Source organism: Schistocerca nitens, chromosome 1 (genome assembly GCF_023898315.1).
Source record: "Schistocerca nitens isolate TAMUIC-IGC-003100 chromosome 1, iqSchNite1.1, whole genome shotgun sequence".
Taxonomy (NCBI): Eukaryota; Metazoa; Arthropoda; class Insecta; order Orthoptera; family Acrididae; genus Schistocerca; species Schistocerca nitens.
The window spans coordinates 1,148,508,839-1,148,535,615 of NC_064614.1; the positions used below are offsets into that span (position 1 = coordinate 1,148,508,839).

Genomic DNA, 26,777 nt, shown 5'->3' on the forward strand with positions numbered 1-26,777 from the left:
TTGTATGAATATATAAAAATAAAAATTTCACAAAAAATGGAAAAATTTCGTATGCTAATTATTAAACTTGATAATTATAATTTACATGATGTCAAAGCCTGTTTTACGTCTACATTGACATGCAAACTATTGTGTTGTATTCTTTATGTTTTACTGACAATGCATATCACACTGAAAAATTCCTGTAAATTTTCCACAATAAAATTCAAGGAAAGAATAGTGAGGAAAAGGTTTCTATCTACATCAAAAAAAGGCGCTACCAAGCGTAACCATGCAAGCAACTTGCGTAGCCGTCCTACCTTTGCTGCGGCGAATGTAACAGTTTGCAGTGGAAAATTTTACGTAACCTGGGACCAACTGTTATTTCTTTCCAAAAATTTCTCCTCATTCTTTGCATTTTTACTTTACTTCCTCCCTGTTGTGATTCATGCAAACAGAAAATACAGACAATTAGTTTTTATGACTAATAACAATATCATAGAAATTTCTTACTATAACAATAGTTCACAAACCCTACTTATAGCCAGTGTCCTGTAGTCATGGCACTTACGTTGGTAGTTGTATTATAATAAAAAAAATGATGGGTATATAATTAAAATAGAAAAATTAAAGGCAATTACAACTGCATTATTATTAAATGTTTCTGCTTGTACGAAATTGTGCTATTGTTCATTCACTTTACCTTGCGTCATTTCTCCTTTTTTGTGTCCATCACAATAGCTATATTAATTGTTTTTGTCGTCTTCTGAAAGCTGCTTTTTGTTAATCTTGTGAAAATATGACCATGGACTTCCTTTCCTAGATGTCATTTGTAGATGCAGGCAGCCGACACACCAGGGAACACCAGTGCCTCTCAAAATGACATAAAATATTAAGGAAATTCCTCCCAACTTTACGTCACTTCACTTCAACAAAAATACTTAAGATACTGTTATTAAGTCTTCTCTTATTCAGAATCACATAGAATACAAAACACTCGTAGCACTTCATACTCCGAGCAATAAATCATAACCATCCTTCCACATACAAGAGATAGTGAAACAAAATCATGTACAAAAAAAATTGAATGATGTTTTTTATTCATTTGTCTGCCACCTACTGCGCATTCATAATTAATATCCTTGCTGACGCTTATGGTCGGTCTTTGATTCTGTCATTATTGCCGTTTCATTTTTTAATAAAATTTAACTGTACCATGTCTGGAGGGTCGTTCACCATGTTCCTATATAAAGGCCTAAACACATCCATATTAATTCCAGCCAGGAGAATAATGGAACATGCTTATAACTGGTTCACAGCCAACAGTTTAACTCTTGATCTTTCAAAAACTCGTACAACGTACTTCCAGAAAAGTAATAATGGCTTACAACACGGCAAGTCCCGTGGTGGAGTATGGCCATTGCCATTGCCAATCGTGATCAGCGTCGAGCTTTCCAGCACCTTAAAAGGCACCCGTCCGCTGTCAATCTTATTGCCTTTAAACGCCTTCGAGCCAAAGCCCATTACTTAATCAAACGGATGTGCTGGGAACACTTTGTTTCTTCCCTCGGTTCTACTGTCCCTCTGTCACGGATATGGGCTAAACTTCGCTCTCTCCAAGGTTACCATTGGCAGTCTACCCTCCTGGGACTCGCCCCCGGATGGCCTTTGCACGAACTAGTTGATTCTCACAGAACATCTTGTGACCCATTTTGCAACAGCATCAGCATCAACCTCCTATCCGGCTGCTTTCCTTTACCAGAAACAGCGGGCTGAAGCTTCCACCTTATGTTTTACCCCTTGTCAGTCAGAATCTTACAACGAACCTTTTACTGAATGTGAACTTCTTTCCGCACTTACTTCTTCTCATGATATGGCCCCTGGCCCAGACTCCATTCATAACCAATTGCTTCAACATCTCAGTGCTCCACAACGACAACAACTTCTCCGGGTGGTTAACCATATTTGCCTCCAGGGTGACTTCCCTTCTCAATGGAGGAATAGCTTCGTGGTTCCCGTCCTTAACCTTCGTAAGAACCCCCTGTTTATCGAAACCTATCGGCCAATTAGTCTGACAAACGTTGGTTGCAAGTTACTTGAACGGATGGTAGCCCGTCGGCTCCATTGAGTCCTCGAATCTCAGGATCTATTGTTCCCTTAGCAGTGTGGCTTCGGAGAGTGACAGTCTCCGATCGATCATTTACTTCTCTTGGAATCCGCAGTTTGGCAGGCTTTTTCCCAGCATCACTATTTGGTTGCAGTATTTTTCGACCTTCCCAAGGCCTATGACACGGCTTGTTGCCAACATATCTTATTTACACTTCATGAGTGGGGTCTTCGGGGCCCACTCCCAGTTTTTATCCACCAGTTTCTGTTCCATCGGTCGTTCAGGGTTCGGGTTGGTGCTGTTTTTAGTTCTCCACAGACCCAGGAGAATGGCATCCAACAGGGTTCCATACTGAGTGTACTTCTTTTCCTCGTTGTTATAGATGGACTTGTGGCCTCTGTCGGTCCTTTGGTGTCCCCTGCTCTGTATGTGGATGATTTTTGCATTTGGGTTAGTTCCCCTTCGATGTCCTCTGCAGAGAGGCAGCTCCAGGGTGCTATACGGTGTGCCTCTGCATGGACCCTCTCACACGGGTTTCAATTCTCTCCTTTAAAACCACGGGTGGTTCACTTCTGTCGCTGTACTAGAGTCCACCCCATTCCAGAGCTCTACCTCGATGCACAGCAATTACCTGTGGTCCCACACTTTCATTTCCTGGGTCTTCTTTTCGTCAACAAGTTCACTTAGCTGCCTCATGTCAGACTTCTGAAGATAGGATGTTTCCATAAACGCAATGTCCTTCACTTCCTTGCCCACACCTCTTGGGGTGCGGATCATTCCACTCGTCCATTTGACAAGTCTGTTAAATAGACAGGCAGCATATTTGGTGGTAATGAGGATAGCTGTTGCCAGTCTTCCCCACCTCCACACACCAGAAAAAAATTTGATCTTTGCAAACCAGACATGTGTCCTGTCTACCACTCATACATATGTATCATGTCAAGCCATGACAGTTTGAAGAAAAACATCACATCACAAGGTAATGGATATTGGTTAGTAGCTAGTGTCCTTATAGCCATTTGCAGTGAAATGTCATAAACATTTCATCATTCATTACTATTCTAGATGCAGCTGAAAATAACAGATTATACCCTCAGTTTTCCATGTTTTCTCTCATGTTGCCAGACAGTGTAAAAAATTTAGTAAAAAAATCTGAATATAGAAAGCATTCGCATGTATCTGAGTGTTACCTGCATGATAGCAAAATAATATCTTTATATAGTATGTGTGACACCTTCAGCTGTATTTATAGGACTTACTTTATTTGCAATTGAGTTTAGTGGTATATTACACTTTTTTCAGGTCTCTCTTTGATACCAGGTGATCATGTAGATACAGAGTTACATCATACAAGGTACAAAAAAATCAATATGCTATACTGAAGCTTCTTTCCTGCTTATGGTGTGAAGAGCAGCAGCATGTGGTTCATCCCATAAGTAGGGGGGGAGGGGGGGGGGGGGGGGAGATTTGGCATAGCCGTCATCTCATGATCTATTGGAAGATGGGTGTACTGAACAAAATTACATGTGCATGTCTTGCTCAGTTAAATGTATTATAAAGAGGTAGCATTAGTATGTTAGCTATTAATAAATATTGTTTTTCAACATTTTGATTTGGATTAATTTCATTAGGTGTCTGCACCTGCACCACGGACCATTTACTTTTGTATTAATGAATTAGATGATGCTGTAGGTACAGTGAAGAATTCTGGCAGCTATGTTATGGTTATCACAATGAAAATTGTTGAAAAACTCAGATGTCGTAACAAGAGATATCAGAACTAAAGTACATGGCATAGCAGCTCAGCTGAAAGAAAACACAATATTCTGCACAAAAAGTAGGAAATAGAAAAAACATGTTGTGTACTGGGTCATTACATTTTTTGAGTAATCAGAGAATGTGGCAAGGTCACCAAATATATGAATAAGATGATTTTGTTGTCTAGCTTTGACAGGTCTTCATTTTTGATATCGTATATGCTTTCTTTGTAGAGTATCCGTGATGAAAGCCAAGGTGAAGGGCAATTCTCAGGTTATGCTGTAAAATGACAGGGAACATTTGAACAGCATTATATAACTCTAATGATTTAATTTAGAAGCATAATAAGCGTTTGTAAAAAAGAAAGCATCTTGCCTGCATAGTTATTAATTGATAAGTTGTTAAAATTGCCCCATCAGTAATCAAATTATGATTGTAGGTAAATACTGACAAAATAAACTAAAATAATAATGACCTTTTTAATCACCAACCATTGAGTATCCTAGTGTTGTTTTTTACAGTATTTATCAGCTTCTGTTCTACTTAAATGTTAGTGACCTAGTTAGTAATTTAACTGATGGGATGTTTTTTCAGGCTACACATCACCATCAGCAGTAAAAGCAACAGTAACAACTGCTGTTTGACATTCACTTCGACACAATGCCCTTCTCTAGACTTTTCCATAGATCATTGTCTTCATCTATACACCCTGTCATGCCTGGATGTTTTATATCATCTATCAATCTTCAGTCAGGTCAACATTTTGGTCTTTTTTTATCTCCTGGTTTATGTACCATCAATTAGCCTGGCTACATGTCCCTATCATCTCCGTTTTATTTTCATTACAGTTACTCCTTTCACTCCACGGTATTCCCTGATCTATTTATCATCTCTCTCTCCTTATTATTCACAATGTGAATCTCTCCAGTGCTCCTTGAGCAACCACTAAGGGTTTCATAAACTCTGTCCACCAGAAGTTCCAATATTTTATTGGTCATTACTTTGTTGCTGTCACCCATAAAGATGTATTTTACCCCTTGCCAAAAACAAGAAAAGCCAGCACAAAGAGTTACATGATGATTACACTAATATGAGGAAGTTTCTCAGCAATTTGCTTCATGTCATCCTCAGTTGTATTGCTAAGTTTTGATCCCAACTGTTGCCTGCACCTCCTATTATTATTATACACGGTGTCCCTGAAATGTTGCGAAGAACTTCTGGGGAAGGTGGGGCACATTATAAGGATTGGAAATTGCATAACAATCCATGGTCGCTAATGCCAAGTTCAATTGGTAGCAGAGGTTGGAAACCAGAAAGGAAACAAGAGTGTGATCCATTTGAAACACGTATTGGACAGATTGACTGCACATGGTGTATGACATGAATACAGCTATATTAGTACAACAGATGGCCATAGTTTGCACCATCAGACACCACACATGCCTTGCATCAACAGAGCATTGACTGCTAGACATTCTTGAATAACTGGGCATTTCTTTGATTGTACAGCGACACAGACCATTCTTGTGAGAAGATCCATTTCAGACTCCACAGGCTCATGATACATGAGAGATTTCATGACAACCTGCAGAAAGAAATCATGACTCAATAAATCCAGTGAACATGGGGGTGAGGGAACTGGTTCACCATGTCCAATCCATTGATGTGGGAATGATCTATTCAAATGCCTATGAACAGCTAGTTCGAAATGAGCAGCATACCATCATGTTGGAATCACATGCCGCGCCTCACATTTGCTGGAACATCTTCAAGCAAACCAGGAAGAACCGCTCCCAGAAAGGTATGGTACTTCGTGGCACTCAATCAGGGTGGTAAAAGGTACAGCCTGACTTGAACAGTCACTGACCAATCCCGACCACACATTAATTGTAAAGTGATGTGGTGCCATACACCATGGGAATTTTCTGTTGCTCACAAATGCTCATTGTGGTGATTTGAGAATGCTATCCATAGTGAATATGGCTATATGAGTGAACAACACATAATCTGGGAAATGCAATTCTTGGCCACTTTGTTGCAGAAACCACTATCTGAAATATACTCATGCAGGGTGGTCATTGGGGTGCAATAACTGCATCCTCTGGAGGTGAACATTGTGTGACGACTCAGTGTTCAAAACATACTGGACACTGCTACGAACCAAGTTAAAGGCAACAGCACATGTGCTGGTGGTTAGATTAGGCTCCAGGGCATCCAACAAACTTTCTTCCCTAACACCCAAAAGCACCGATTGTGGCGGCCCTCACTAGCCCTGCCTCTTCTTAATGACCCATACTCAAACAAATTTCAGTGCAGACTTGCAAACAAACTATGTTGCAGTTGATGTCTGTCTGGGAATCATTCTGAATAAATATGTCCAGTAGCTCGTCCACTGTATATTCCACACAATAAATGCATCTCTGCAAGCTGACCATTCATATACTGTTCCATGATACTCGTATGCTGGCTAGTACTCTATTGACAAAATGCTCATATGCCCATCCTGTACTCTTGTGTACAGCACCACCTAGTCGTATACAATGACATTTATGTCTATGAAATTCTTGAGCCTTACGGTGTGCCCCATTTCCCTTAGAAGTTTGTCACAACATTTGTTTTTTTGGAATCCTGTATACCAACCTATTTATCTCTGAGTCCTACACTACTGATAATTTTTATTGCCCCTAAATAAAAAGTAATACAAGCAATTGGGATTTGTATGAATGCATGCTCTTGTGGCAATATCCATTAATAAAATAATCTTGGGTTTCAAGCCACGTCAAGTGATTACCTGCCCACAAGCTTTTGGCAGAGGCCTTCTCTGCTATTTCTAAGTGGTTCACTGTCATGTAGATGCCGCTGCCATGCTTGTATGGCTGCACCATCACTAGTGCTCTGTCCTGCCCCATACAGGTATATGTAATACTTTGGTCGCGTGACCTCTACGCTCGCTTAAACTCCCAATCAAGGGATCCCAGGCCATACTCAGTTGCAATCCTCATCTTTATTGATGGTGTTACCTGTATTCTCATATCTGTTGCATCATTTATTATAATATTCCAGAAGCCATTGGTCTGCTTAATAATAGAGGTCTCGTTGAACACAATTCAGTGTCCATTTTCCAGAACATGTTGTGGTACAGACTATGTTCAGGATAGCAGAAACATCTCTCATGTTCTATGCAGCTCTGGTCAATAGTTTGAACAGTCTGACCAACATAAAACTACCCACATCCACATGCTGTTTTGAATATACCAGATGTATTAAGCCTTGCATCATCTTTCATAGGCTTCATTAGTTGCCTTATCTTTGCTGGGTGTCTGAAGGATATATCGATTTTATGTCTCAGCAGGAGCTATCTAATCTTCCTTATTATTGAGCCACAAAATGGTAAAAAATACAATCTTTTTCATGTCTTCTTCAAAGGCCTTCCACTTTGGTGGCTTATGTGAGTGGCTTAGGTGAAACAACTGCTTGCAAAATTTATCTGTTGTTGTAACCATTTTCCTTGAAACATTTATGTAAGTGGCTCAGTTCCCTTGGCAGGTTTTTGGTATCTGAGATGGTTTCAGCTTCATGTGCCAAGGTCCTCAAAACAGACCTTTTCTGTGCTGAGTGGCAGTAGCTGATGGCATGCAGATACAGATCTGTGTGGGTGGACATGCACTAAACAATGTGCCCAACACAGCTGTTAGGTTTATGGCAGATGGGGACATTCAGGAACAGCAAGGAACTATCCTTCTCTACTATCGTCATGAAATCTATGTGGTCGTGGATGATGGTGATGTGTTCCAGAAACTCTTCCAGCTTTTCATGTCCATGAGGCCATATGAAGAAGGTATTGTTGATGTGGCAATAAAAGCAACTAGGCTTTGCTACTCCTTGGTGAAGGAGATATTATGCTTAACTGCTGTGGCTTCCCTATTCACATGTGTCCCCTTCACAGATTCTATAAACTTGCTGTCCTGGCTCTTTGATAGCATCATCATGGATTTATTTAAACATACATTTTTACATGATGGAGAATATTTCAAACAGAGGGGTTTGTGATGGGGAACCCATTTACTCCAGTTGTAGCCAACCTCTTTATAGAGCATTTTGAGGATATTGCCTTGGACCAGCTCCTGCAGAACCTAGTTGTTTTTATTGCTACATTGATGATATTTTTGTCATATGGCCTCATGGACCCCAGAAATTGTGTCCTGACGCCCACAACAGAAGGTACAAATTTTTCGTTTCAATTTCCAGGATATGGCAGAGGACACTTTTTCTGAAAGACTCATCTTTCCAGATGAATTGACATTTCATTTATCGGATAAAGTAAATCACCATCATGTAAGGATTTGGAGGCCACAAAATCTAGTCGCCATTGTCAAACGTGAAAGAGACTCACTGAAACTGATGTGTTTATGGACCTTTCTTTTTTGCAGAGGGAATTGTGACTATGCCCCGTGTCGTTTTCACTTTGAGGTGCGGCATTATCTTAAAAGTACCATCCCACAATGTTGGATTAGAAGAGGTGGACAACAAGATCTTGTTAATTGTTTTTGGCCTCCCAGACCTCACACCTTGCAATTTTTTCTGTGGTGGTGCATAAAAGACAGCGTCTTTGTTCCATGTATGGCAGCTACAGTTCAAGAGCTGGGAATCGAATTAGTGAAGCTGTAGATTTAATTAATAGGGACCTGTTGATTCATGTGTGGAATGAAATGGACTACCATTTTGATGATTCTGAAGCAACACAAGGTGTTCATCTTGAGTGTATGGTATAGCATCCATGTGGGTATCTATGCATTACATGCACAATGTGTTTCTATCTTTCATAGTTTGTAATAAACAGTTGAAATCTGATGTTTCTTTTTCAGTCACCATGTAGTCTTGTCAGATACAACTGTTTGCACACTGGCAAAACTGTTGCTCTTCTACTGCAGTCTGTCAGTCACACACTTATTTTATTCGATTTCTAAGTGGATCTACACACATGGTTTACATGCTGATCACTTGCTAGACTGTACAATCCTTTTATATTTCCCCTAGTATTCAGTAAGGTCCACTGTTGTATAATATCTGTATTTTTACAAATGCATTTATTCGTTTTCTGTGGAGTTAATATAGATGTATCATGTTTTATGGTTACCTGTTTTTCACTTGCTAACAAGGGTATTGTGAGTAATTTTCGAACATGTCTTTATAAGCAGCAAAAAATCTATGTAAAATATCAACTTATAATATTTCTTCCACATTAATAAATTATTGGAAACATTACTGATGGTGCTCACCTCATGGTTCTTCTCTTCCAGGTGGTGTTGGTGTTCATACTTAGTATTGCGTCACTTATCATTTACTTCATTGATGCGTCCAGGTAAGCATTTAGGACTACTAATTACTCATCTTTCTAATGTTATTTCATTTTCTCTTTTACTTGGTTCTTCTAGTCCTGTTTCTGATTTCTTTTTCTTTTCTGTATAAGTGTTGTCCTAAATATAGTATTATCACTTGACTTGTAAATGTGATTGTTCTATATTTTTGACTTCTCTAGTGCTGATTTATTTTACAAAGGAATTTAATACTTATTAGATTAATTTGTTCTCATTCATTATTTATAAAGGTACCCAAAATTAGATAACACTTCCCATTACTATTATTTAAACTTTCCGTAGTTTTTGTTGCATTTCCTTTTCTGTTCTTATTTTTGAATTAGCAATATACACCATTGAATCTGCAGTAAAACTATTAGGTAATAGGTAATTAGATAATACTTCCTATTACTATTATTTAAACTTTCCATGGTTTTTGTTGCATTTCCTTTTTTTGTTCTTATTTTTTGAATTTCAATATACACCATTGAATCTGCAGTAAAACTATTAGGTTTGTGTCAGTCCTCTGGAAGGCTTTTAACATGTTTCGTCACACTTCTTAAGAAGTTAGTTTGTTCATGCTCTTTTTATATCTTATAAACCAGAATAAAAAGTGACTTTTCCATATCTTCACAACCTGTGCATCTTATACTTCCATTTTCATTTACCTCCACTGACAGTTAAAAATGAGAAAGAAAATTACTACAAAAGATAGAGATTGTATTGTGTTATTCATATGGTTGTCAGCCTTGCGCTAATTGTTACTTAAATACTGGCTGGATACTCATCCCCACTCCCCCAATCCATCACTTTGCCACTTACTGTTAAAAAATGTTGTGTGATAATGTGGTCGCGGACCCATCCATCATCTCTTCTATTGCATAGAAGTCAGCACTTGGGGAAGTATTACTTATATTTGTATAAATAACTTGTTACAAAATGTGAATCAGGAAGTCACCATCAATCTCGATGACATCAGTTACTTCTTCACAACAATCAAAGGTGGAACTTAAAAAAGGAAGTCATCTGTTAAGTGGGAATAAAAATTTAATGCAACTTTTATAAAGAAATCTAAACATTAGAAATAGTGACCCATGCCAATTTTTCAATATAAATAACTGAAAGATTAATGCCTCTTTAAGAAATAAATAATAAATATTTAGGGGCTACTGTAGATAAAACTCTTACCTATAAAAGTGTGGGAGGGGGCATAGGGGAGTCCTGTAGATACCATGTGCTAGAAAATTGTACAGATTTTTATGACTCACACAAGTCACCAAATTTTGTTGTTCAAAAAGCTCTGAGTGCAATGTACTGAATACTCAGATTCCCACATCTGTTCAGTTCAGGTGTATGCCTAAATTGGGTAGCAAAAGCAGTATTTTGAATTAAGAGCAATGCAGTGTGCTGCTAACATCCGAACCATCAAATGTCAGACACTGAGGTTGGTACCAAACGTCGTATGTTGATTTAGTTCCTACTATGTTCTGTCGTCCAGCAGAATGACAATAAACATTAATTAAAAGTAACACCAGCACTACAGAGCACAGGAAAAGTGTATTTGTGAGCAATTATTACTTGTAGCCTCCATGGATGAGTTGGTAGAGTGTAGGATCATATGCCAAGGGTTCTGGGTTGAAATCCCAATGATAACATTTTTTTACTGTATTATTTGGGAAAGTATTATATGGTACAACATGTTTATGACATGTAAAAGGGCTGCTTGGAGTTCACATCAATGTCCTCATGGCAGCTACTTTCGCTTTGCTTTTTTGAAAGTAGCAAACCTATAGAGTGCACTTGTATAGAGGGGTGTGGTGTTCTATCAGACATGTCTGACAGAACAGACATCACTCATGATGAAGTAGCTAGTGCATTTGTAGTTTCACAGAATAAACATAAACAATGGATGGAGTGTAATTGTTAGTTTGTGATGAAGTGTGGATTAGTTGATGTCTTTGATATTGTCGCCAGAAGGGTCCTCAAGCAGTGGAAATGACAAAATACTTCAGAAGGAGAAAAGAACAGTAATTTACTCAAGAAATAAAAAAATCAAAATGCTCAAATATTGACTTAACATCAAAAAGCAGCTGAAGCCAATCCTAACATTTTGCATCGCATGATGTCTGCGATGAGAAAGAGATTTTGCACTAGACATCCTGCATGGTGTATGTTGTATGAATGGAAATGGCAGTGGCAAAATTGAAAGTTAATGTCTGTGATGGAGAAGTACAAGCATATTACAATGCATGTGATGGAAACCTTCAAACACAGTCGTCAGGAAGGTTGATGTGTTCATGGTGTAGACATCAAATTGTGGGTGAAAACAAAAGCCAGGCAGTTCAATTTCGCAAGATTTGGTGCCAGTTACAGTTGGGTCTTGCACTGGAAGCATAAAAATGATATTGTGAGCTGTAAAATCAAATCTTTTGTTAAAGTGAAAATGTGCCACAACAGAAACAACATTCAGAAAACAGCAGAGAACTGGCATTAAGCAACTCATGCACTCATGACAGCCTACACAGACGAAAACATTTACAATGCTGATGAAAGTGGATGCAACATGGAGATGTCAGTGGCCGCGCTCTTGCAATTAGAGATTCTAAAGGTATTGTAGGGATTGTATACTCCATTCATGCGACAACCCATATGTACACAGTTTTTCCATTGCTTGGTGGGCAAACTTGCTTCAAAGTTGTTGGTCATCCTTAAAGAGTCTCATTCTTTGAGTACTCATACACATCAGTCCATGTTCCCAGCACAAAATTTAATCATCTATTCTCATTTCTTCGGCAAAATGACTAAAGAACTGTTCAGGACATTTCTGTAAGAAGCAGTAGTGGAACAAATCAGTAGAGAGAGACTTCTGCTAATTTTGGATTCTCACAGGCCCCACAAAGACACTAGTGCCCTCCGTGATGTGCTTGTAAAAATAACCTACCAGAAGACAAAATCACAATTCACATAATTCCAGCAAACACAACCTCCTTTTGTCAACCCCTTGATCCTCATTTCTTCAGAATGTGCAAGCATATGATTCATAAAATGTCGAATGCTGCTCAAGATTCTTAGGAAGAGATTAGTCTGCAACAATGGAATAATTTTTTTAAGTTGCAGTCCCTCATGTACAGTTAGTTGTGTTCACCACGTTTCTATAATTCTCATTGTCACAGATGGATAATAGCTAAACTCATTGATGAACCCAGACTCCTTGAAACTTGTGTATGCACAAATATGCAGCCATTATTGTGAACTTTTTGTTGCTGAATGAATGACACTTTGTGTGTGTGTGTGTGTGTGTGTGTGTGTGTGTGTGTGTGTGTGTGTGTGTGTGTGTGTGTGTGTGCGCGCGCGCGCGCGCGCGCGCGCGCGCGCGCGCGCGCGCGCGCGCGCGCGCGTGTGTATGGGGGGGATCATGTTTTCATTGATTTGTGAACATAATGTACTTATTATTAATCTTATTATTTTGTTTACTATTACTACTGTTAGTTTTATTATGTGTATTATTATTGTTATTACTACTACTACTACTACTATTACTTTTACTTCCAGATGTTTCATGCGGTGATTTCTTTATTTTTCTGTTCTGATTGTATATCCTGTGAAACTAGAAATGTACTCTACAGATTTATTAGTTAAAAAAAAAGTGAAAGCAAACTGCCAAGAGGACATTGCTGTAAACTCCACACAACCTTTTTACATGTCATAAACATGTTGTCCCATATAACACTTTTCCTGCATAATACAGTAAAAACAATTGTTGTCGTTGGAATTTGAACTTAGTACCCTTGGTAGGACAAACCCTTACGTAGGAAGCCTTTACAAAAAGTTAAAAACAGTGCAATTAGGCCTATATAAGATAACATGAAATACAAGATTTGTAAGCAATACTTTTACACCTCTATCAATGAAGGTAATTCATCTAATTATTGAGTATGTATGCATAAAATGGCATTAATATGAGGGTATATTTTCTGGATCAGATTTATAGGCATACATTTTTTCTCTTGCGTTGTCTAATAAAACCCACCAGTAAAATTCTAGAATTTTGTAGTAAAAAATTTACATTTTTAATATATAAAAATAGGGCTATAGAATAATAATACAGTAATTTTCTGAGGTGTACATTCCAAAATTTGAACAATTATGCAGCAACATTTTTGAGTAGTAATATTTCCTAAGTTACAGAATTTAGGAAGAAGACAAGATGCTCCCTATTTAGAAGAGAATGAAGCCTTTCAATGAGATATGTCAGTCCTAAAGAAAGCAAATATTAAAAGGGTCTGATTTTTTTAAGTGCATGCATTTGTTCTGAATCTTAAAGTTTACTCATTTCCTTGAATAAAAAGATCTTGCATAAAAGACTTGTGCAGTTGTCATCAAACACAGGTAAATTCTACTTTGAACAGTAAGCCTTTGAAAGATACGACTTGAAAAATAATTTTGATGTTTGATGTACAGGCGACTAATGTAAAGTATGTAGAAGAAAGAAAAAAAGCAGTAGTCTTTTCTTAGGAACTTAACCAAAAGAAATGGAGCTATTCCATATTTCTCTATTACAGTGAGTTCTCTTCTGTCTAGCACCTCAACATTTTAATCTCCCTGTTTCCTTTCTTCAGCATTTTCTTGATTATAGAATTCTATAGAAATTGAGAAAACCAGAGATTGAAATGATTTTTTCCTCTGTAAAGCTGTGAAGCAGTGTTTATGTCTTTGCATCTAGGAAGGTGACACTCCTCTTCACTTTTAAATATTGCTAATATTCATATTTGATTTCATTTTGATCTAAATTAATCAACTTTTGAAAACATAAAATAATTGGTTGGATAAAAATCTACTCACCAAGTGATGGCAGGAGAAAATATATACAGAGATTAAAGAAATGCATGAGCTTTTGGTGCCAGTGGTCCCCTCTTCTGGCAAAATGGTTAAAGGGAAAGGATGAAGGATGAAGGAAAAGGACTGGTGAAGTTTAGGAAATGGGAGAGTTCGGAAAAGTCACCCAGAATCCTGGGTCAGAGATGACGTACAGGACGGGATGAGAAGGAAAGACTAATTGTTGGGGACTGCACCATACAACATTTGAAAATCTGAGAGCTTGTAGGTGGAAGATAGGGTAATTAGGAAGAGAGAAACTACTGATAAAACATCTTTCAAGAGTTAATAATAGCAGAAAGCTAAGTGCATTGTATGTGGTAGAGGTGGCAGGGGTGATGGGTCACAAAATAAAATACATGAAAAACTAAAAGGGAGCAAAGAAAGGAATAGTTACTGAGAAGAAATCATGTGACCAAAGAAATTAACGTGAATTAAGGCCAGGCAGATGGCAAGAACCAAGGACATGTTGTAACGCCATTTCCCACTTGGGGAGTTCTGAGAAACTGGTGTCAGGGGAAGAATCCAGATGGCACAGATGGTAAAACATGCATGGTGGCCACAGCTATCGGCCTGCTTAGCAACAGGTTATCGTGTGTTGACAGTAAACACTCTCTATCTCTATCCGTCCATCCTAACTGATAACTTTGTGGTGGTCATACCAGTGTAAAAGATGTAACAGTTGTCATTTCATGTGTGGGTCTTTTTTGGATAGTATATGTTTAGCCACTTGCAGGGGTGGTGTAGCTGGTAGGTGTGTGTGTAGAAGGACCATAGGGTCTGAACAGGATACTGTGGATATGTTGAGGGAGAGGGGTGCTGAAAAGCTATTCTAGATGTGGTGAATAAAATGTCGGACAGGCATGATTTTAGTATTTTGTCTGACATTTTGTCCAACACACCCAGAATAGCTTTTCGCCCTCCCCCCCCCCCCCCCTCCCTACCCCAACCACCACAGTATCCTGGTCAGACCCAATGGTCCTTCTATACACACTGCTGCTACCACCTATACGAGCCCTGTAATTGGCAAAAAATATACTATCCAACAGAGAGCCACCTGTGAAATGACACATGTGTATCACCAGTTATGTAAATGTTATTCAGCCTTTTACAGCAACATGATTACCACCAAGTTATCAGTTAGGATGAATGGATGCTGATAGATGGTGTGTTCTGTCAACACACTGCATCCTGTTGCATGACATTTGTGACCACCATGCCTGTTTCACAACATGTGCCATCTGGATTTTTCCCCCAGACTCTAGTTTCTCAGAACTCTGCAGGTGGGAACTGTCATTGCAACATGTCTTTGATTCTTGCCACTCACCTGGCCTTAATTTACATTAACTTCTGTGGTCTGAGCATTTCTGCTCAGTAACTATTCCATTCTTAGCTCCACTTCAGTTTTCCAAAGCTTTTATTTTCTGACTTGTCTCTTACCCTCTTCCCATCCCACCTCTATGACAAAAAATACACTTAGCTCTCCACTCTTATTAAATTATGCACAATGTTTTGTTAGGAATCTCTGTCTTGCTTATTACCCTATCTACCATCTTTAAGCTCTGAGGTTTTCAAACCTTGTCCCATGCATTCCCTAACAATCAGTCTTTCTTTCTCAATTCGTCCGTTATGTCTCCCATGATCCGTGGTACAGGGTGACTCTTCTGAAGTCTCGCCATTTCCTAAACCTCAATAGCCCTTTCCCTTCATCACTCTTCATTCCCCTTCAACCTATCTGTCAGAAGAAGGAGCCACCAGCTCTGAAAGCTAATTCTTTAAAGTTTGTATATATTTTCTCCTGCTGCTGCTTGAAGAGTATATTTTTTATATGCCCAGTTGTATTTCATTTTTAATTGATTTATGCTTTTCTCCTCCTATTAGCATGTGCTACCTTTTTAATTGCATTTGTATTAACATGCAATCCACGGAAATGTTGTATCTTGTTAGTTTATATTTACTGCCTAATATTTATATTTTATTTCTCTTATTTTTTTCTTCTTATTACCATAGTTTTGTCCCCTCTGCTAACCAACCAACCAATCTTATCCCCATAGTGGTTTGGGAACACAGGTAATATTGATCCATATTTATGGACTTATGAGGGGTGCTCATAGAATTTTAATTATTAAGGAAAAAAAAGAACACAGTGCTATGTAATTTATTACACAGGCCGATGAAATTTTTTTTTATAAAATCTTTTTTTTACTTTGCTAGCTGATCTTTATAGATTTTTGTGAGCTGAATCCAAATATAGCCTCAGTTTTTTTGCATCACCCATAGTTTTCAAGCAGTGTGCTTTTTACTGTATAGTATAAAAATCCTATGCTACACGGTAAACAGGGAAATTAATGAAACGCTTTGTTGCAACATAAGCATGGTTTGTATATACAGTAAGCTACCTAAAACAATGATATGTGTTAATAGAGGTTTCACTTGTCAGCTGGAATTGGTTTGTATTTTCTTTCTCTTTTTCCTTTGAAGCTTCTTGTGGAGATTTTTCTTTGATAAGTCGCCGGCCGCGGTGGTCTCACAGTTCTAGGCGCTCAGTCCGGAACCACGCGACTGCTACGGTCGCAGGTTCGAATCCTGCCTCGGGCATGGATGTGTGTGATGTCCTTAGGTTAGTTAGGTTTAAGTAGTTCTAAGTTCTAGGGGACTGATGACCACAGATGTTAAGTCCCATAGTGCTCAGAGCCATTTCTATGATAAGTCGCTTGCTGAACATGTCGGTGAAGTGACCAACAATAGTCCCCCATCATGTTGGTGTTCCAGTGGCCTTGGTAGTGTTTTTCCATCACTTTAATGTCCTGGTGAAAACGCTCTCCTTGCTTCTCACTAACATCTCCCATATTGTCTGGGAAGTAGTCAAGATGACTGTTCAAAAAGTGAACTTTCAGGCTCATTAAACATTCTTAAGTTTAACTTCTTTAACATAGAAACATATTCTGGGTCTTTTACATGTCCTAATAATTTTGTAATGACTTGCTTGAATGATACCCATGCTTCTTTCTCATTTAAGGTCATTGTGGATTCACAGTTAACATCAAACATCAATTTTCTAATGTCAGGTCCAACAAGGACGCCTTCTTTTAGTTTAGCTTCTGAAAGGTGTGGAAACTTTTGGTAGAGATACTTAAAACATGGTCCATCTTCAGGCAAAGCCTTTACAAACTGTTTCGTTAGGCCCAACTTTATATGTAGAGGTGGTAGGAATACATCTTTTGAATCTACAAGGATTTTGTGTAGAATGTTCTTCTCACCAGATTTTAAAGACTCTCTCACATGCCAGTTCTTTCTGCACAAGTGTTGATCCCTAGCCCTACTGTCCCATTCACACAAGAAACATGGAAATTTGGCAAAGCCAGCTTGCTGACCAAGGAGCATGCATGTTACTTTTACATCACCACATATCATCCAACCATGAGTAGAATAGCCTATTTTATTTAGCACTATTTCTAGGTTTTCATAGCTTTCTTTCATATGTACAGAATGTCCAACAGGTATAGATGTATACATGTTACCATTGTGTAATAAAATAGCCTTTAAACTAGTTTTGGATGAATCAGTAAACAGCCTCCAGCCTTCCTTTTTGTATTCAATGCCAAACTCATTCATCAGACTGGAAATGTCTGGGCAGTACACTAAATCACATTCTTGTCAAAAAAACTTGGAAAATTACTGCTCTTTCTTTTTATACATGTATATGCTGGTTCCAACTGCCAATAAGTTCTTTTCTTTTAATCTAGAGCCAAGCAATTCAGTGTTTTCTTTCGTTAAGTCAAGATCCCTAACCAAATTGGTAAGCTCAGTCTGAGTAAACAGTTTGGGCTCTAGACTATCTGTATTACAATGTAATTCATCATGTGGTTCATATGGTGGTTCAGGAACTGGCAAATCTATACCATTCCCTACTGGTTGGATGATGGATGGAAGGTTAGGATAGCATATTACCTTCTTGTTTTTCGAATTATGACCAGTAATATCAACACTGTAAAAGTAGCAATCATCGGAATGATTTCTTGGCTCCCTCCGTATCATAGGAACAGCAAATCTAAAGGCTTTTTTCTCCTTTTCGGACCTTTTTCTCAGGTCTTCAACACACATCTATGTCTACATTTATACTCTGCAAGCCACTCAATGGTGTGTGGCGGAGGGCAATTTACGTACCACTCTCATTACCTCCCTTTCCTGTTCCAGTCGCGTATCGTTTGCAGGAAGAACAGCTGCCAGAAAGCCTCCGTGCGTGCTCGAATCTCTCTAATTTTACATTCATGATCTCCTCGGGAGGTATAAGTAAGGGAAAGCAATATATTCGATACATCATCCAGATACGCACCCTCTCGAAACCTGGACAGCAAGCTACACCACATTGCAGAGCGCCTCTCTTGCAGAGTTTGCCACTTGAGTTTGCTAAACATCTCCGTAACGCTATCATGCTTACCAAATAACCCTGTGACGAAATGCGCCGCTCTTCTTTGGATCATCTCTATCTCCTCTGTCAACCTGACCTGATACGGAATCGTTTAGCTTCTGTTTGTCTGAGAGGTTTTGGCTGCGTTTAAACTTGCAGTGAAGCTCTCTTTGCCTTCACAGTAGTTTATTAACTTTGTTGTTGAACCGCGGTGGGTTTTTCCATCCCTCACAGTTTTACTCGGCACGTATCTGTCTAAAACACATTTTACAATTGCCTTGAACTTTTTCCATAAACACTCAACATTGTCAGTGTCAGAACAGAAATTTTCGTTTTGATCTGTTAGGTAGTCTGAAATCTGCCTCCTATTATTCTTGCTAACCAGATAAACCTTCCTCCCTGTTTTTATATTCCTATTTACTTCCATATTCAGGGATGCTGCAATGGCCTTATGACCACTGATTCCCTGTTCTGCACTTACAGAGTCAAAAAGTTCAGGTCTGTTTGTTATCAGTAGGTCCAAGATGTTATTTCCATGAGTCAGTTCTCTGTTTAATTGCTCGAGGTAATTTTCAGGTAGTGCCCTCAGTATAATGTCACTTGATGCTCTGTCCCTACCACCCGTCCTAAACATCTGAGTGTCCCAGTCCATATCTGGTAAATTGAAATCTCCACCTAAGACTATAACATGCTGCAGAAATTTATGTGAAATGTTTTCCAGATTTTCTCTCAGTTGTTCTGCCATTAATGCTGCTGAGTTAGGAGGTCGGTAAAAGGAGCCAATTATTAACCTAGCTCAGTTGTTGATTATAACCTCCACCCATAATAACTCACAGGAACTATCCACTTCTATTTCACTACAGGATAAACTACAACTAACAGTGACAAACACAGCACCACCAGTTGCATGCAATCTATCCTTTCTTAACACCGTCTGTCCCTTTGTAAAAATTTTGGCAGAATTTATCTCTGGCTTTAGCCAGATTTCCGTACCTATAACGATTTCAGCTTCGGTGCTTTCTATCGGCACTTGAAGTTCCGGTACTTTACCAACACAGCTTCGACAGTTTACAATTACAATACCGATTGCTGCTTGGTCCTCGCATGTCCTAACTTTGCCCCGCACCCTTTGAGGCTGTTGCCCTTTCTGTACTTGCCCGAGGCCATCTAACCTAAAAAACCACCCAGTCCATGCCACACAACCCCTGCTATCCGTGTAGCTGCCTGCTGTGTGTAGTGGACTCCTGACCTATCCAGCGGAACCTGAAACCCCACCACCCTATGGCGCAAGTCGAGGAATCTGCAGCCCACATGGTCACAAAACCATCTCAGCCTCTGATTCAGACCCTCCTTTCGTCTCTGTACCAAAGGACCTCAGTCAGTCCCGTCGACGATGCTGCAGATGGTGAGCTCACACATAACATACCTTATGCGATGGCCGAGATTTATCTTGAACACCAAGTTTAGATCCAAAGTATGATAGATAAACCTTTTTCACAAAGTCTGTAATGTTTCTTTGGTGTTTTTTAATCACAAATTCACCACAGATATAACAAAAACTGTCAGTAGAGTTTTTACAACCACGATTAGACATTATATTGAGCACATACGCAGGAAATGGGAAAGTGAGGTTAGTTGACAGTAAACAAAACATCATCTGTTAACAAAAATAGAATCTACATTTTTTTGCCAGCAAATGTTTTTCAGCAGTACTACCAACGTCATCTACATTCATTACACCTCCTTTTTAAATTATTTTAACTATGTAAAAGCTGTTAAATTCTCTAAAAAAATAAATAAATAAATAAATTTATCTGTAAAATGTGAAGAAGTGGTGGGTGATACAGTTTTTTAAGTATTATATTTGGATTTCCCACCCTAAAAATCATCAGAATAAGGGATTTGCAGCAAAAAAGTTTTTCCATTGTTCGCCTGTGTTATTCATTCATTTGCATGCACATGTCTGCCGTCCTGGTACACACTGAAATCTCTGTGCTATAGTATCATAACACACTGCCAAACTGAAATTGCACAGCCTATTGATAAAATGGAGTATAATGTGGTTATTTGTTTTCTTCATGTGGAGGGAATGGCACTGCAAAAATCCATGCTGAGTTGGTGGAAATTGTACAGCAATAATTGTCGTATGACACTGTGGTTAGGTGGTGCAGATACTTTTGATCAGATAAGTCTGAACGATGAAAAACAAAGTGCAAGTCACATCTGTGAAGAATCTGGAACCACTAAAGATGTGGATGACCTGATGCTCAGTGATTGGAGTGTCACAATCAAGGTGACAGTGTAAAAGTGACAATCATTCATGAATCAGTTTTTAATAGCTTATATGATATTTTGAACATGACAAATGTCACCCACCATACACAAATACTCACAATCATTCGGAAGGCCCACCAATCAAAAGTGGCAGCGGAAATGTTGCAGCTGTGTCTGGCCAATCTTGAGCCTCATAACCACCGTGGACAAGTACTGAGTGTATCACTATGACCACAAGATGACAAAGTGAAAGCAATAGTGGAAAAATATGGATTCACCACTGAAAAAGTTGAAGACCAATCTGTGCAGCACAAGATCCTTACCAGGTGGGATTGTCAGAGGACATGTTCAAAGAAGGGGAGGTCATTTTGTATTAATGTAAAATGAAGGAGATAGTGTCATGGACATGATACATGAGTTGGGGTGGCAATCATTAAAACAAAGACTTTTTCACTGTGGTGAAACCTTATCATGAAATTTCAGTCACCAACTTTCTCCTCGGAATGGGATGCATTTAGTTGATTCATACATACATAAGAAAAAATGATCATCATAATAAAATAAAAGAAACTGGTGCTTGCGTGGAAAGATTTAAGGCTTTGTTTTTCCTGTGTGCTCCTTGAGAATGGAGCGGTAGAGAAATAGCCTGAAAGTAGTCCGATGAAATATCTGCCAAGAACTTAAGTGTGAATTGTAGATACCCTGTCTGAGGTTTGAATCATCCCACAGGCATGGATGAGTGCGTTGTTCTTAACGTAAGTTAAACTAACTTAAAGTTGGATGAAGTAGTGTGTAAACTTAAGGACCTATGACCTCAGCAGTTTTGTCCTATAGGAACTTACCACCAAATTTAATGAATTGTAGAGTATTCATGCAGATGTAGATGCTGATTAACTGCCATGGTGTGGTGCAACAAATTATGTTCTTAAGGGGGCAAACTGTCACAGGAGCATAGTGCTGAAATATCCTAATGAGGGTATGGAAAGCTGTCATAGGAAGCTGTCAAAAGTGAACATTTGTGTTTCATGACAATGCCCAAGCTCATCTTCCAGTGGACACAATCATACATAATGCATCTTAGGCTATGAAATTTTGTCTCCCTCCCCCATCTCCATATTCTCCTAACATGGCACCAACTGACTTATTCCTCTTTCCTTGGATGAAGAAACTGCTGCATGGCAGACAGTTCCAGAAAGATGACTAGGATTTTTGAGATGGTATGTTTCCTGAACATCTGAGATTCAGTTGGCTACTATGAAGGTATCTGTTAAGTCATCCATAATTGGAAATAATACCATGAAAAGAATAGATTGTTATTCACTGTAAAGATGAGATGTTGAGTTGTAGACAGGCACAACAAAAAGACTATTACAAATTGAGCTTTTGCTCAAATCCTTCCTCAGAAAGGAAAGGAAGACACACACATTCATACAAGCAAGCACATGACTGCTATCTGTGCCATCTTTTCATAATTTTGTTGATGTTCCCACCCGACTTTCCATTGTTGGGAATGTCACATTGAATGGGGAGATGTAGAGAGGTATTAACACTATTACCAAGTTTCATGGCACAAATTGATTTTTCGATGTGGCAGATAAAACTTTGAAGTACTCCTTGGGTGTTTATTGTAGGTAACACATTAAAACTGAATCTTCCTTCTTTTTCTCTTTATTGCACAAGCAAAATATTTTATATAAATTTATTAATGTTTTGGTTTAGCAATTTACATAACAGTTTGCAGTCATTCTGTAGAATTTGTGTATCAGTGTAATTATAATATATTATAATATTAGACATATTTTTCCTACGTGGAATGTTTCCCTCTACTATAACCATATCATTAATTATAATATGAAATATTTTGATGGTTTGTACATTTTTATGCTAACTGTGGTTGTTTATGACATGATTGTTGCTTACAAAAGAATCCTAAATACTTGAAGAAACATTTATTGCTATCTAATGTTGTTTAATTCATTCTGTTCCAGTGAAGTGGTGGAAAGATGCCAAAAATGGAGCAACAATATTACACAGCAAATAGATTTAGCGTTCAATATATTTTTTATGGTGTACTTTTTTATACGAGTAAGTATTTGTTTACCATTGATTAAACATGTAGTTATCTAGTTGTATTTAAATGTTCTGCTGCTGAGTTGGGTTAGTGCAAATGTTAGTTACATACATTATTTGCCTCATCATTGCTTTACACATGATATGTAGTACACAGTTTTAAACATGCCATAATACAGAGTTTTCATTTTATAGCAGTAATAGTATTACCACTTAATATAACAACCTACAAATTCACCCTCCAGCAACTATTTAAAATGGAATCCTATGGTGATCCTACTGACTTTTAAGTGGATTAAAATTCTGGAAGTTGAGTGCCAGGGAGGTACTTTCTAACAAGGATAATAATCTTAGTTACTTGTGGGCACCTACAGTTATGTGGTATCTTTCTGGGAGATCCCAGCCTTGCCAAAGAAGACAATATTGCACAACTGAATATGATATCTGAGGATTAACATATGAGCAAATAGATCAAGATTGTTTCCATATAGATTACTAGTAATAGGGAATCTCATGAAAACAATACCCAGACCATAAATCATCTTCTCACCACCCTCTAGTTATCTTTCAGCAGGTTTTACCATGTGTGTTCTACGACATTTGTCTGTAGATACAGTCATGTCCATTTGTTGTATAAAGTGGAAAATTTGACTCGTGGAAGAAGGGTACCCATCATAAATGATCCATAGTTCAGGTTTGGCACAGTCAAGGAAATTCAAGTCTTCCAATGTTGCACTGTTATCCATAAGTGGGATATGTCCATCTGCTTGCAGTCCTCCTCCCCAGACGCTTGGCATACTGGGATAGGCACTCTCATTAGAACCTAGAAACAATGCTCGTGAGCTGTTACAGAAAATCACACTAGGAAACTTTCTGCTATTTGTGAGAAATTGAGTCATTGTTGAGTTACCTGTCAGAGAAGCAGAAACAGTTGATAGTTTGTGGAGATTTCATAACAGAGTACTTAAAACATTCTGACAGAAAGAAATAGGGTGAAAAATTTTTTTGTCTCTTTAAATCTGACAGTAGTTTATTTTGCAATTTATATACAGAAAGATACCAAGACTCTTATTGATAATATTTTCATAGAACAGTGTTTACTCCATTGTTACTGCACTTTCTGATTGTGATGAACATCGTTTTTCTCTGAAAACTTCCATTGTCATCAAGTAAATATTAAGCTGACAATAGAAGATAAACAGCTGCTAACTGAGGAAGCATAGTATTGAGCAGTTTAGGTATAGTTTTACGAAAGTCTATTATTAATACAATGTAAAGATTAAGTTCTAAGAGCTGTTTCTTTTTTATTATGTGTGACTTGACTCATTCTATGTTTCTAAAGATTCTCCCTATGGGATTCCCCCATGAACCATGGACCTTGCCTTTGGTGGGGAAGTTTGCATGCATCAGTGATACAGATAGCTATACCGTAGGTACAACCACAACAGAAGGATATCTGTTGAGAGAACAGACAAACATGTGGTTCCTGGAAAGGGGCAGCAGCCTTTTCAGTAGTGCAGGGGCAACAGTCTGGATGATTGACTGAGCTGACCTCGTAACATCAACCAAAATGGCCTTGCTGTGCTGGTACTGCAAACTGCTGAAAGCAAAGGGAAACTACAGCTGTAAGTTTTTCCGATGGCATGCAGCTTTACTGTATGGTTAAAAGATGATGGCATCATCTTGGGTAAAATATTCCGGAAGTCAAATAGTCCCCCGTTTGGATCTCCGGGTGGGGACTACTCGGGAGGATGTTGTTGCCAGGAGGAACAAAACTGGCATTCTATGGATCGGAGTGAGGAATGTCAGATATCTTAATCAAGCAGATAGGTTAGAAACTTAGGGAAATGGATACATCAAAGTTACATATAGTGGGAATTTGTGAAGTTCGGTGGCAGGAGGAACAAGATTTCTGGTCTGGTGATTACATGGTTATAAATACAGAATCAGATAATGGTAATGGAGGAGTAGGTTTAATAATGAATAAAAAATGGGAGTGTGGATAATCTACTATGAACAGCATAGTGAACACATTATTGTAGTCAAGATAGACGCGAAGCCAACACCTGCCACATTAGTACAAGTTTACGTGCCAACTAGCTCTTCAGATGATAATGAGATTGAAGAAATGTATGATGCAATAAAAGAAATTATTCAGATAGTTAAGGTAGATGAAAATTTAATAATCATGGGGGACTGGAGTTCAGTAGTAAGAAAAGGAAGAGAAGGAAATGTAGGTGAATATGGACTGGGGGTAAGGAATGAAAGAGGAAGATAGCTAGTAGAAATTTGCACAGAGCATAACTTAATCATAGCTAACACTTTGTTTAAGAATCATGAAAGAATGTTGTATATGTGGAAGAGGCTGGAGACACTGGAAGGTTTCATATAGATTATATAATGGTAACACAGAGATTATGGAACAAGGTTTTAAATTGTAAGACATTTCCAGGGGCAGATGTGTACTCTGACCACAATTTATTGGTTGTGAACTGTAGATTAAAACTGAAGAAACTGCAAAAAGAGAGGAATTTAAGGAGTTGGTACCTGGATAAACTGAAAGAACCAGAGGCTGTAAAGAGTTTCAGAGAGAGCATTAGGGAACAATTGACAAATACTAGAGAAAAAAATAGAGTAGAACAACAATGGGTAGCTTTTGAGAGATGAAATAGTGAAGGCAGCAGAGGTAAAAAGATGAGGCTAGTAGAAACCCTTGGGTAACAGAAGAGATACTGAATTTAACTGATGAGAGGAGAAAATATAAAAATGCAGTAAATGAAGCTGGCAGAAAAGAATACAAACTTCTCAAATATGAGATCAACAAGAAGTGCAAAATGCTTAAGCAAGGATGGTTAGAGGACAAATGTGAGGATGTAGAAGCATATATCACTAGGGTGCTTACAGGAAAATTAAAGAGACCTTTGGAGAAAAGAGAACCACCTGTCTGAATATCAAGAGCTCAGGTGGAAAACCAGTTCTAAGCAAAGAAGGGAAGGCAGAAAGGTAGAAGGAGTATATAGAGGGTCTATACAAGGACAATGTACTTAAAGGCAGTGTTATGGAAATGGAGGAGGACGTAAATGAAGATGAAATGGGAGATATGATACTGCGTGAGGAGTTTGACAGAGTACTGAAAGACCTAAGTCGAAACAAGGCCCCAGGAGTAGGCAACGTTCCATTAGAACTACTGATAGCCTTGGGAGAGGCAGCCACGACAAAACTCTTCCATCTGTTGAGCAAGATATATGAGACAAGTGAAATATTCTCAGACTTCAAGAAGAATATAATCATTCCAATCCCAAAAAAGCAGGTGTTGACAGGTGTGAAAATTACTGAATTATTAAACGAGTGATGGTTGAAAAATATGAACACAAATTCTTTACAGACGAATAAAAAAAACTGGTAGAAGCCAGCCTCAGGGAAGAGTGGTTTGGATTTTGTATAAATGTAGTTACATACGAGGCAATACTGACCCTGTGACTTATCTTAGAAGATAGGTTAATGAAAGGCAAACCTATGTTTCTAGCATTTGTAGACTTAGAGAAAGCTTTTGACAATGTTGATTAGAATACTCTCGTTCAGATTCTGAAGGTGGCAGGTGTAAAATACAAGGAGAAAAAGGCTATTTGCAATTTGTACAGAAACCAGTTAGCAGTTACAAGTGTCGAATGGCGTGGAAGGGAAGCAGTAGTTGAGAAGGGAGTAAGATAGGGTTGTAGCCTATCCCCAATGTTATTCAATCTGTATATTGACCAAGAAGTAAAGGATACAAGTGAAAAATTTGAAGTAGGAATTAAAATCCAGGGGGAAGAAATAAAAGCTTCAAGGTTTGCAGACAACATTGTAATTCTGTCAGAGACAGCAAAGGACCTGAAATAGCAGTTGGACTGTATGGACAGTGTCTTGAAAGGAGGAGATGAACATCAATAAAAGGAAAATGAGGGTA

At 38.4% G+C, this 26,777-nt stretch overlaps 1 protein-coding gene across 1 annotated transcript in view; it reads left to right on the forward strand.

Moving 5' to 3' along the window:
• Positions 1-9,149: 9,149 nt before the first annotated feature.
• The window catches only part of LOC126199758 (calcium-activated potassium channel slowpoke), an 872,527-nt gene continuing 854,899 nt past the window's right edge, over positions 9,150-26,777 (forward strand). Inside the window, exons 1-2 of the mRNA XM_049936649.1 lie at positions 9,150-9,206; positions 22,750-22,846. Of these exons, the coding sequence (XP_049792606.1) occupies positions 22,826-22,846 (21 nt within the window). The 5' untranslated portion in view covers positions 9,150-9,206; positions 22,750-22,825. The remainder of the gene's footprint in view (positions 9,207-22,749; positions 22,847-26,777) is intronic.